This window comes from Epinephelus lanceolatus, chromosome 3 (assembly GCF_041903045.1).
Source record: "Epinephelus lanceolatus isolate andai-2023 chromosome 3, ASM4190304v1, whole genome shotgun sequence".
Taxonomy (NCBI): Eukaryota; Metazoa; Chordata; class Actinopteri; order Perciformes; family Serranidae; genus Epinephelus; species Epinephelus lanceolatus.
Genome location: NC_135736.1, coordinates 47,204,202 through 47,216,996, shown reverse-complemented (window position 1 = coordinate 47,216,996; position 12,795 = coordinate 47,204,202). Strand labels below are relative to the sequence as shown.

At 43.8% G+C, this 12,795-nt stretch overlaps 1 protein-coding gene across 16 annotated transcripts in view; it reads left to right on the top strand.

Annotated features, from left to right (window-relative positions):
- LOC144462519 (NACHT, LRR and PYD domains-containing protein 12-like) overlaps positions 1-11,190 on the top strand; it is a 35,042-nt gene extending 23,852 nt beyond the window's left edge. For 8 of the 16 annotated variants that reach the window (XM_078166500.1, XM_078166502.1, XM_078166491.1 and 5 more), the window contains 5 exons: positions 4,494-4,664; positions 4,871-5,044; positions 7,428-7,598; positions 7,805-7,978; positions 9,146-11,190. In XM_078166500.1, coding sequence (XP_078022626.1) covers positions 4,494-4,664; positions 4,871-5,044; positions 7,428-7,598; positions 7,805-7,978; positions 9,146-9,326 — 871 coding nt within the window. In that variant the 3' untranslated portion in view covers positions 9,327-11,190. The remainder of the gene's footprint in view (positions 1-4,493; positions 4,665-4,870; positions 5,045-7,427; positions 7,599-7,804; positions 7,979-9,145) is intronic. The other 8 variants (XM_078166501.1, XM_078166503.1, XM_078166494.1 and 5 more) reach the window with 7 other exon arrangements.
- The last annotated feature ends 1,605 nt before the right edge of the window (positions 11,191-12,795 follow it).

Genomic DNA, 12,795 nt, shown 5'->3' with positions numbered 1-12,795 from the left:
CATGCGCATTACGGTTCCAGTCACTAGGCATGCCGACCATCATCAACAACAATGCTGAGCTCTGTTTGTGCTGCTCAACCTGTTGATTTGAAGTGAAGTGTAGATCTGTTACTGTAGCAACTCCACCTCGTCATCCAAGAGGAGTGTTGCAAGAGGAGTTGAGAAGCAGGCTAGCAGTTCTTAGAAGGGCAGAGCATCTCAGGAAAAAGAGGAGGAAGAAGGAATATGCTAGGACAGGTTTTTTCAGGGACCCTTTTAAGTTTGTTAAAGGATTGTTCAGCCAGGAAAAGGGAGGGCAGCTTAAAGCAGAAAGGTTAGAGGTTGAAGAATATTTGAGAAACACGTATTCAGATTTGGAGAAGAATAGGATAGTAGGTTTCCCACCTGATATCCCTCCATTAGGAGGGATAGAGCATGAGATGGATGTCAGGCCACCTAGGTGGAAGGAAGTTCAGGAGGTGGTCAGGCGTGCAAAGGCCTCTTCGGCCCCAGGGCCTAATGGAGTCCCCTACCGGGTTTATAAAAGTGCGCCTGATACCCTTAAATTTTTGTGGAAACAGCTAAGAATAGTTTGGGAAAAACAAATTATACCAAGAGCATGGCGTAGGGCAGGGGGTGTCCTCATTCCTAAGGAGAAGGAGTCTGTGGACCTTAGCCAGTTCCGGATGATTTCTCTCTTGAATGTGGAGGGGAAGATTTTCTTTAGTGTAGTAGCGCAGAGACTAGCTAGCTACTTAGAAAGGAATAGCTTAATAGATACCATGGTGCAGAAGGCAGGAATACCAGGTTTTTCAGGGTGTTTAGAGCATACTAGCATGATCTGGCACCAGATTCAGGCAGCGAAGATTAACAAAAGGGACCTACATGTAATATTTTTAGATCTTGCAAATGCGTTTGGTTCAGTACCGCACAGCCTCATTTGGAGTGCGTTTGACTACTTCAGAGTGCCACAGGTAGTTGTTAACTTAGTGAAAGCATATTTTCAGGATATTAGGTTGTGTCTAAGTACAGCAGGTTTCACAACAGGTTGGCAGAGGCTAGAAATAGGCATCATGGCAGGGTGTACAATTTCTCCATTAGCATTTACTATGGCAATGGAAGTAATCATCAGGGCTTCTAAGTGGGTGGTAGGTGGGGAGAGACGGCAGAATGGGTTGCATCTTCCACCAGTTAGGGCTTACATGGATGACATGACACTGGTGACCACAACAATGCCATGTACAAAGAGGCTACTAGAGAAGGTAAATAAGAACCTCAAGTGGGCCAGCATGAAAATCAAGCCTAGTAAATCTAGAAGCATCTCGATATGTAGAGGGAAGTTAAGTGATAGGAAGTTTGTCATAGATGATGAGGACATCCCAACAATTAGGGAAAAGTCAGTAAAGAGCTTAGGTAGGTGGTACAATGTAGAGTTGAATGATAAGGAACAGGTGGTGAAATTTAGAAAGATGTGGCTGAAGGATTGGATAGAATAGATAAATCAGAACTTCCAGGAAAGTTGAAGTTGTGGTGTTTGCAATTTGGGCTATATCCTAGGTTAATGTGGCCATTGTCAGTTTATGAAATTCCAATATCTGTTGTGGAGAGAATGGAAAGGTCGGTTAGCTCCTACATTAGGAAGTGGTTGGGCGCTCCTAGGTGCCTAAGTAGTGTTGCATTGTATGGAAAAGGGATACTTCAGCTGCCAGTATCTAGTTTAACAGAGGAATTTAAATGTACCAAGGTCAGGACAGAGCTCTTGTTATCTGGGAGTAAGGACGTGGTAGTTAGGAGTGTGGTTCCAAATCCAACCAAGGGGAGGAAGTGGAACCCAAGATCGGCAGTTCAGGAGGCAGAGGCAGCTCTTAGACATGCAGAGATTGTAGGTAATGTTCAGTTTGGCCGGGGAGGCCTGGGGCTTGGCTCAGGTAAACCGGTATGGAATACAGCAGGCCTCAAAGATAAAAGAAAGCTGGTTGTAGAACAGATACGCAGACAGGAAGAGATAGTAAGGGGTGCAAAGGTAGTGGCCCAGGCTAAACAGGGACAGTGGTTGAATTGGGAAAGTGTAGAGAAGAGGAAGCTTAGTTGGAGGGACCTGTGGAGTATGGAGGAGAATCGTATTAGATTCCTGGTAGGGGCTACATACGATGTGTTACCAACCCCCCAGAACCTAAAACTGTGGGTAAATGAGGACCCATCATGCCCATTGTGTTCACGTACCGCAACTTTAAAGCATATTTTGTCAGGCTGTAAAGTTAGCTTGTCACAAGGCCGATATACATGGCGACATAACCAGGTGTTGAAATGTTTAGCTGCAGGTATCGAAGGGAAACGAAGACAGGTGAATTCAGAAGGTGTTAAGGATAGGAGTTTAGCAATTCAGTTTGTCCGTGAGGGAGAGAAATACAGAAGGGATAAGTTAGTGAGGAGGCAAGGGTGTGGCCGCCTAGAAGGTGCTTGTGATTGGGAAATGCAAGTAGATTTAGGGGGAAAGCTTGTTGTTCCTCAGGAAATAGTCTGTACCAGGCAGAGGCCTGACTTAGTGTTGTGGTCAGTGAGTCAACAGATAGTTTATTTCATTGAGCTGACAGTTCCTTGGGAAGACTCAGTGGAAGAAGCCTATGAAAGAAAAAAGCTTAGATATGCAGACTTAGGAGCAGAAGCTGAGCAGCGAGGATGGAAGACTAGGATTTGTCCAGTGGAAGTGGGGTGTATTTAAGTAGTATTTAAGTATTTAAGTGTGGGAGTGGCCTATTGGAATCCATTTTGTTTGAGGCCATGCGGCAAGGTGAGTGTGCTTGCTGATCCTGTAAGTCCAGTTAGCTCCTTTAACTTTAGCTTATATTGTAGTTATGCTATGTAGTGTGTGAAATAGAGTATGGTGAATGTGACAGGAAAGCTAGTATCAGCATTGCTTCTGCCTGGAGCTCGCATGTATGGAGCCTGGGTTTGGTTGAAGATGGCAGTGCTGTTTGGGCTGAGAAAGCCATGTGTAAGTAAGAAGGAAATCCAGGAAGAGAAAGGTTATTTAAGTGTGGGAGTGGCCTATTTGAATCCATTTTGTTTGAGACCATGCTGCAAAGTGAGTGTGTTTGCTGATCCTGTGAGGTCATTTATCTCCTTTAACTTTAGCTTACATTGTAGTTATGCTATGTAGCGTGTGAAATAGAGTATGGTGAATGTGCTAGTAAAGGTAGTATCAGCATTGCTTCTGCCTGGAGCTTGCATAAACGGAGCCTGGGCTTGGTTGAAGTTGGCAGTGCTGTTTGGGCTGAGATCACTGTCCAGCCTCCTGGAGGTGTCAGTGTTGTGAGGGCTCGTCCTGGGGAGGTAGACTGTACAGCCTAACCCGGCGGGGGAGTGTGATAGCCTAACAAGGCTTCCTTCCCTGGGTCTACCTCCTCTGTGGTAGTATAGGTAAGGTAAAGGAGGTTGTTTGGTTAGTGTGGGGAGCAGTGAGACCTGGCATTAGGGGAGTGTCTCTGGGACGCCAGAGATCACTGTCTAGCCTCCTGGAGGTGTCGTGGGACCAACTAGACGCAACACCGGTGAAAGGAGGTTCCCACCCGATGACCCCAAAGACATGTTAGTTATCACTGCTCACGGGTCTGTATAGTTAAGCCTTTCCATAATAGCTTATCGTAGGGCTTAGGAGGATTATTCACTGAGTGCTGATCCCTTTTTTTTTTTTATTTTTTTTTTTTATTAGAGCACAAACTTCTTGTGTTTATTTGAATCCAGACAAAGTTATCTGTGCATGCTTTCGCCAGTGTATCTTCTTTGTTTTGGTTTGTAATCACGGTGTTGGAGAGGAAGGCGCTTCAGCGCAGGCGCATGGCGTCATGCCGTGGTGTTGCTTTGCAAATTTACACTGCCACCCACTGGCCTGGCGTGCATACTACAGCGTTTCCAGTAGATTTTGCGGCTCCGTGTGAACGGGCATCGTTTCAATAACGTCGTCATATAAACGCAGAAGTTTTTTAAAACGCAAAGGACAGACTTTTCCGTTTTTACTGAAATCGTTGTCGTATAAACGGCCCCTAAGTTGTGTTGGCTTATGTTTATGTAAGTGTAAACATGTGTTGCACTATTTGTCTGTAAAACATTTGGACTTTGGAAAAGCAATAAAAACATTGAAGAAAAAATCAGTCCAAGTAAAAACACTCAAATGATAAAAGTCGTCATAAAAACACTAAGAACAAAGAGAAAGATAGAAAAATGTGCAACAAAGGATTAAAACACACGCAGAACAAGCCCCTTAACGACCCTGTCACAAAGACATATTTTCTATTATTGCAGCTGTGTTTCATTCTCTGTTTGTACAGCAGCCTCCTGTTGGCCTTCACAGGAGAAGTAAGAGTTAACTAATACATTAATAAACACTGAGTCTGCTGACAAATACATTACAGTGTCTTATAAACCATTTATTACATTTTATTTTTATTGATACACAAAAAGTTCCAACACAAAACAAACTGATCTGAAATCTGTGTTTAAATGTCTCCTTCCAGTCTGAAGTCCTGCTGGTTATCAGCAGAACGCTGTCAGCCTTTGACCTCTGCCCTCAGCAGCTCCTCTGATCTCAAAGAGCTCGACCTGAGCTGGAACGACCTGATGGACCAGGGGGCGGAGCTGCTTTCTGATTGGCTGAGGAAACCCCAGTGTAGACTGAAGACACTGAGGTGAGACTTCTCAGACAGTTTCCTGTCATTCTTCCTTCTCTGGACACCAGCTGTGTAAATAATATGTCTAATTATTAATCTGAGATCATTTCAGTGTCAGTCAGACTCAGACTGCAGCTGCAGCTCAGCTGCTGGGTCAGAGGTCAGGGTCTGGAGCTGCCACTGCATGTTACCACCTATAAGTTCAAACTGTTTTTCCCCAACAGACTGGCTGACTGTCAGTTTACAGAGAGAGGCTGTGCTGCACTGGGTTCCAGTCTGAAGTCAAACCCCGCCCACCTGAGAGTCCTGGATCTGACAGGAAATGACCTCAGAGACGGTGGTGTCACAGAGCTTTGTGAGTTCTTGGCAGAGCCACGTTGTGGACTGGAGACACTGAGGTGAGTATTGTGATCATTATTTAAATAAAAGTGAAAAACCAAATGCTGTCACACATTCAGGTGTGCAGAGACAGTTTTCAGGTATTTGAGGCCATTTTCACACTAAAAGTCCTCTGTTTAGATTATTATGAAATAAATCAATGACTCATCACACACTGTAATGTAGTTGGACTGACATATAACAGATTTCTAAGTGTTCATTCATGTAGAGTTTCTGTCATCATTACAACTTCTCCTGTGAAGATGTGGCCGGCCCAATAAAAATCAATAGCTTGGGTTCAACTCAAATATTAAACATGAAAGATGTTAAAAAATAAAGGCACCGACAGCGCCACCTGCTGTTAAAGGAGCCCAAGGACTCCATGTGAGGCTACACAGGTTCTTATGAAATCAGCAGTGAGCAGAGTTAAAAAGCACAACTGAGCTCTAAATGGTCAAGCTCCATCATATCTTAGAGAGCTCATAGTGCCATATTATCCCACCAGAACACTGCGCTCTGAGAACGCAGGGTTACTCGTGGTCCCTAAAGTCTCCAAAAGTAGATCAGGAGCCAGAGCCTTCAGCTATCAGGCTCCTCTCCTGTGGAATCATCTTCCTGTTACGGTCCGGGAGGCAAACACCGTCTCCACATTTAAGACTAGACTTAAGACTTTCCTCTTTGATAAAGCTTATAGTTAGGGCTGGCTCAGACTTGCCCTGTACCAGCCCCTAGTTAGGCTGACTTAGGCCTAGTCTGCCAGAGGACCCCCCTATAATACACCGGGCACCTTCTCTCCTTCTCTCTCTCTCTCTCTCTCTCTCTCTCTCTCTCTCTCTCTCTCTCTCTCTCTCTCTCTCTCGTATTCTATTACTGCATGTCACTAACTCGGCTTCTTCTCCGGAGCCTTTGTGCTCCACTGTCTCTCAGATTAACTCATATCACAGCGGTGCCTGGACAGCGTGACCTGTGTTGTTGTGCTGCTGCCGTGGTCCTGCCAGATGCCTCCTGCTGCTGCTGCCATCATTAGTCATTAGTCATACTTCTACTGTTATTATACACATATGACTATTGTCACACATGTATACTACCAGATATTAATATATACTTTCAACATATTGTACCACAGTAGCCAGAACTATAACTATAATATTACTTTCAATAATGTTGTTGTAAGCTACTGTCATTACCGTCTGTCCTGCATCTCTGTCTCTCGCTCTCTGTCTCATTGTGTCATACGGATTACTGTTAATTTATCATGTTGATCTGTTCTGTATAGGGCTGCCACTAACGATTATTTTCATTGTCGACTAATCTGTTGATTGTTTCTTCGATTAGTCGACTAATCATTTATCGAAAAATGTGTTAAAATGTTGAAAAATCTCAGTCTGTCTCTCCCAAACCCCCAAATTATGACATCTAATGTCTTGTTTCATACTCACGCCAAAGGGTTTTAGTTCACCGTCATGGGAGAGTGTGTAAAGCGGCCAATATTTGAACATAAGAAGCTGCAATAAGAGTATTTTTGGGTACTTTTCTATGAAAAATGACTCAAACCGATTAGTCGACTACTAAAATAGTCACCGATTATTTTGATAGTTGATTAGTCATCGATTAGTCGACTAATCGTGGCAGCCCTAGTTCTGTATGACATCTATTGCATGTCTGTCCGTCCTGGAAGAGGGATCCCTCCTCAGTTGCTCTTCCTGAGGTTTCTACCGTTTTTTCCCTGTTAAAGGGTTTTTGGGGAGTTTTTCCTGATCAGCTGTGAGGGTCATAAGGACAGAGGGATGTCGTATGCTGTAAAGCCCTGTGAGGCAAATTGTGATTTGTGATATTGGGCTTTATAAATAAAATTGATTGATTGAATTGAGATTAAAAGATTTAGTACATAAGATCAGTAATAAAAGACAGCTGTCAGAATAATTAAAACCTATGAAATATCTCTTTAAACCAGTTGACTTCAGGGGCAGTAGGAAAAAACTGTTGCATGCAGTAACTGGGGCACAGCCATCTTGGGATTCAATGATTTCAAAATCAGTCCAAGTAAAAACACTCAAATGATAAAAGTCGTCATAAAAACACTAAGAGCAAAGAGAAAGATAGAAAAATGTTCAACAAAGGATTAAAACACACGCAGAACAAGCCCCTTAACAACGACCCTGTCACAAAGACATATTTTCTATTATTGCAGCTGTGTTTCATTCTCTGTTTATACAGCAGCCTCCTGTTGGCCTTCACAGGAGAAGTAAGAGTTAACTAATACATTAATAAACACTGAGTCTGCTGACAAATACATTACAGTGTCTTATAAACCATTTATTACATTTTATTTTTACTGATACACAAAAAGTTCCAACACAAAACATACTGATCTGAAATCTGTGTTTAAATGTCTCCTTCCAGTCTGAAGTCCTGCAGGTTATCAGCAGAATGCTGTCGGTCTTTGACCTCTGCCCTCAGCAGCTCCTCTGATCTCAAAGAGCTCGACCTGAGGGGCAACTACCTGATGGACCAGGGGGCGGAGCTGCTTTCTGATTGGCTGAGGAAACCCCAGTGTAGACTGGAGACACTGAGGTGAGACTTCTCAGACAGTTTCCTGTCATTCTTCCTTCTCTGGACACCAGCTGTGTAAATAATATGTCTAATTATTAATCTGAGATCATTTCAGTGTCAGTCAGACTCAGACTGCAGCTGCAGCTCAGCTGCTGGGTCAGAGGTCAGGGTCTGGAGCTGCCACTGCATGTTACCACCTATAAGTTCAAACTGTTTTTCCCCAACAGATTGGCTCGCTGTCAGTTTACAGAGAGAGGCTGTGCTGCACTGGGTTCCAGTCTGAAGTCAAACCCCGCCCACCTGAGAGTCCTGGATCTGGCATCAAATGACCTCACAGACGGTGATGTCACAAAGCTTTGTGAGTTCTTGGCAGAGCCACGTTGTGGACTGGAGACACTGAGGTGAGTATTGTGGTCATTATTTAAATAAAAGTGAAAAACCAAATGCTGCCACACATTCAGGTGTGCAGAGACAGTTTTCAGGTATTTGAGGCCATTTTCACACTAAAAGTCCTCTGTTTAGATTATTATGAAATAAATCAATGACTCATCACACACTGTAATGTAGTTGGACTGACATATAACAGATTTCTAAGTGTTCATTCATGTAGAGTTTCTGTCATCATTACAACTTGTCCTGTGAAGATGTGGCCGGCCCAATAAAAATCAATAGCTTGGATTCAACTCAAATATTAAACATGAAAGATGTTAAAAAATAAAGGCACAGACAGCGCCACCTGCTGTTAAAGGAGCCCAAGGACTCCATGTGAGGCTACACAGGTTCTTATGAAATCAGCAGTGAGCAGAGTTAAAAAGCTTTATCCAAAGAAGTAGAGGAAGAACATTTCAGTGAGACACATACTCTAAGATATAATTCAGCAGCAGCCAGTTAGTCATATATATCCATGACTGAACTGAGTGTTGGGGGGGGGGGGTTAAAGGAGCAGTTCAACATTTTATGGAATACACTTCATTTCCTGCTGAAAGTCAAATGTTCAGACTGATCCCACTCTCATGTCTCTATGCTAAATATTATAGTAAGCTACAGCCAGCAGCTGGTTAGCTTAGCTTAGCATAAGCAGTAGCTCAGTCCATAGGGACTTGGGTTGGGAACCGGAGGGTCGCCTGTTCGAGTCCCTGTCTGGAGTCAGGTGCCAGTTCCCCTCCTGGGCACTGCTGAGGTGCCCTTGAGCAAGGCACCGAACCCCCCAACCACTCGGGGCGTCTGACCAAGGCAGCCCCCTCACTCTGACATCTCTCCACTTTGTGCATGTGTGCGTCTTTCAGACCTGTGTGTAATTGACAGCAAGAGTGGACATGTGCAGGTATATCTGCATGGATCAGAAATTATAAAAAGTATTTTCCAAAATCAGACCCTGGTGAAAGCACGTGTAATGAAAATAACATAGGACCTGAGATGGAGCCTTGGGGAACACCACAGCACACAGAAGAGGAAGAAACTGAAAGAACAGACCTAAATTATAATCAGTGTCGACATGTTTGATTTGAACAGACACCTGACAGTGTTCTTTGTTACTGTGGTAATAAAACAATGTTTTTCTCTCTCAGGTTGTCACATTGCACAGAGAGCAGCTGTGAGTATCTGGCCTCGGCTCTGAAGTCGAACCCTTCACACCTCAGAGTTCTTGTGCTGAAAGAGAGTGATCCAGGAAAAAGAGGTCTGAAGCTGCTGACTGATTTACAGAAGAACAAATCTAACAGACTAGAGACACTGAGAGTGATGAAGTGAACCGGACCAGATAAAAGACACTGGATCATTTTCTTCCTTCGGTCCAGACCAAATGAGCTGAGCTACAGGTGTGAAAGTCACCTTACATGCATCCTGATTCTCCTCTCTCAGGAATCAATACTGAAAACTTTTCAATCAGAAGTCAGAGGGTATCAGGGGACTAGGCAGCTGAGGAGAGAAGCTTGTACAAAATAATGTCCTAACATAGACACTGAACCTTTAGTAGCTCATGGAGAGGGATACAACCTGACTGTAAAGCCCTGTTTCCACCGAGCAGTACGGTTCATAGTTTCTGTTCCCACAGTAAAAGTTGTGGATGGTCCCAACAGAAGCGTTCCTTAGCGTCCCCATGTTTGGTCCCCCCTCTGTTGGGGTACCTAGCACACAGATCTGGTACTAAAAGGTGGAGCTGTGAACACTGCAGTCTGATTAGTCAGTAGAGGATTGTCACTCTGCTCAGGGCTGAGTTGTGTCTGGTTTTGAGGCTCATGTAACCACTGTTCATACTGTGCTGTGAAACGAGACTTAAGTCACCTACAGCAGCATTACTGACGTGAAGAAAAGCTCACGTAAGGGAAAGACAACACAGATTTGGAAAACAGTAACTCCATTCACAGCAGTCCAAAGATGGCTGATAGCACAGCGGAGACCTCACAGGTGGCCACACTCTCTGCAGATACAGAGAGGAACTACAGAGCTCCAGAGAGGCCATGTTGGCTCAAATAAAAGCTGAGATAGTGACATCATTTAAGGAAGTTAAAGCAGACATATCCTCTCTACGTAAAGGGACGAAGGCGGACATGCAGACCATACACAAGCCAGCCAGCGAGCTAGCCCATCTCAGCTCAGCTCAGGCAGAAGCAGTCAGCAACTGCCAAGGAATGAGAAACGCACTGAGTGAAACGATGGTCAGAGTAACAGCAGTGGAGCAGACACAACGAGATATCGCCAAGGAATGTAAGAAAATACAGGACAAATGTCTCGACCCAGAGACCAGACGCAGGAGACAAAGCCATCGGCCAGTGTGCATTAAAGAAGGAGCCCAAAACTGTAACACGCTCAAATTCCTCACTGAATTTTTCCCTGCGGTGCTGGGTGATGCCAGCTTTGATTCAGCTGAGATTACAGACAGAGCACATCGCACACTCACCCCGGCCCCCCCAGGCCCCGCCCACATTACCACCCGGACACACAGAAGATACTGGACCTTGGCAAAGCCAAAGGCCGTCTCACATACAAGGGAGCCCAGGAGCACATTTTTCCAGACATGAGCCCAGAGATTTTGACTTGTTGACATATTGATGTCATACTGTTACCACGGCAACAACAAGCCTGGCTGACAGTGAAATTATTCCTGACTCCTCTGTGGTTCCAGTAAAAAGAGGAGCAGCTTCAGTAGTGTGGAATAAAGTGTGGCGTCCTGAATGTTTTCCTTCTCTTAGCGCTCAGAGGGAACTCATTCAGCGGCTCCTCTGGCAGCAGCACAGCGTCTCTCCCTCTCCTCTCTGATTCTGTCACAAACCTTTGCTGATGGAAACCTACGTGAATAAACTCCATATATGTGACTGTCTCATAACAGCCTGTCACAGGTTACAGCCTGATGGTTAGAGGAGAAATGGCAGAGCATAAAAACACAGAAGGAAATCAGCTGTTGATTTATATATATAGATCCCAGGGGACATTTGTTTAAATGTGTAATTAGTGGTAGATTTGATTTAGTTGAACTATTAATATTGTGACAGGATCTGAATCTGACTCTGAGTTACTGTTGTTGTTCACAAACTGAAGACATGAAACATCATTTTAGTTTTTACTGATTCTGTTGTGATTCTATGTTCTTAATAAAATAGTTTTTATGAATCTGTCATATTGTCAAGAATATCATCATCACAAAAATACCCTGAAATATCCTGATATTATCGTAGGGTCATATCACCCACCCCGACTGACATGCACTCTTATAAATAACTCGATAAGTGACTGGTAACGGTTATTAGGTGATGCAGATCCTGATCTGAGACTAAACCAAGAAGGTTAACAGCTGTTTTTAATTGAATCTTATTTTTCCTTTATCATTTCAGTCAGTCAGTGTTGTGCAGTCGTCCTAAATGTCACAGTTAGTATAATGAGCCATGAATATAATAACATGCAGAATGATGATGAATAATTTTACCATGTACTTACTGGCTGCAGCAGCAAGCTGACCATCTGCAGCGTTTTGGTGAGTTATGTTTTACAGGTTTACTGTGATGCTCATGAGGACTTTGCCTGTTTATCAGTTTGATCAGTCTGTGTAACTACAAACTGTAAAAAGCTGCATCATGAAACAGGCCTAGGTGAATGCACTGCTGACAGGCAGATACTCTGGACTCATGATAAAAGGACGTGTGAGAGTGATTTATGTTTAACATGTACATCTCTCCCCTTGTTACTGGCTCCTTGTTTGTGATTTGTGTCATTAAGCAGGGCCACTTCGTCTGGGCTTTGACAGTTAACAGGATGGTGTGTCGGTCAGGACACAGGAATGATGATGAGGAGACGTGATTTGTTCCCAGAACTGTTCTTCAGCAGGATTTATGGAAGAACTGCAACATTCAGTATCGTCATCAGTCTGGAATAACAAATAAATCCCCATCAGGCACCGGCAGTTGACAGCAACAGGACATTAACTGCTGTAAAGTATATATGAAATGTCTGTGTGCACATCTTACTATATAATGAGGAAAACTCTGTGTGTGTGTGTGTGTGTGTGTGTGTGTGTGTGTGTGTGTGTTCTCCACGTTTTTCTCCTCACTGACTTGGTCAATCCATGTGAAATTTGGCACAGTGGTAGAGGGTCATGGGAGGATGTCAATGAAGCAATATTACATCAATTGGCCAAAGGGGGGCGCTATAGCAACCGATTGAAATGTCAAACTTTGAATGGGCATATCTCATGCCCCGTATGTCGTAGAGACATGAAACTTTGCACAGAGATGCCTCTCCTCATGAGGAACACATTTGCCTCAAGAACCCATAACTTCCGCTTATATAGATTTTCCACCATTTTGAATTTTTTGAAAAACACTTCAAATGGATCTCTTCCTAGGAAGTTTGAGCGATCTGCATGAAACTGGGTGAACATAATCTAGGGACCAATATCTAAAGTTCCCTCTTGGCAAAAGTTGGAAAACTTACTAAAACTGAGCTTCTATAAGGCAATGAATATTGCGGAGGGCGTGGCTCATCACATAAAGGTGTATAACATCTCAAGGGTTTCACCCATCACCACGCAACTTTGTAGGCATATGACCACACATAATCTGAGGGGACCCCTCCATTATTGACCCCATCAAACAAAATGGGGGCGCTAGAGAGCTCATTTCTTATCTAGGCCTAACCGCCATATGGATTTTTACTAAACTTGGTAGATATGTAGAACAGGACGCCTCAAGGTGACTGGAGAAATTTAACTCTAATTGGCAACTGG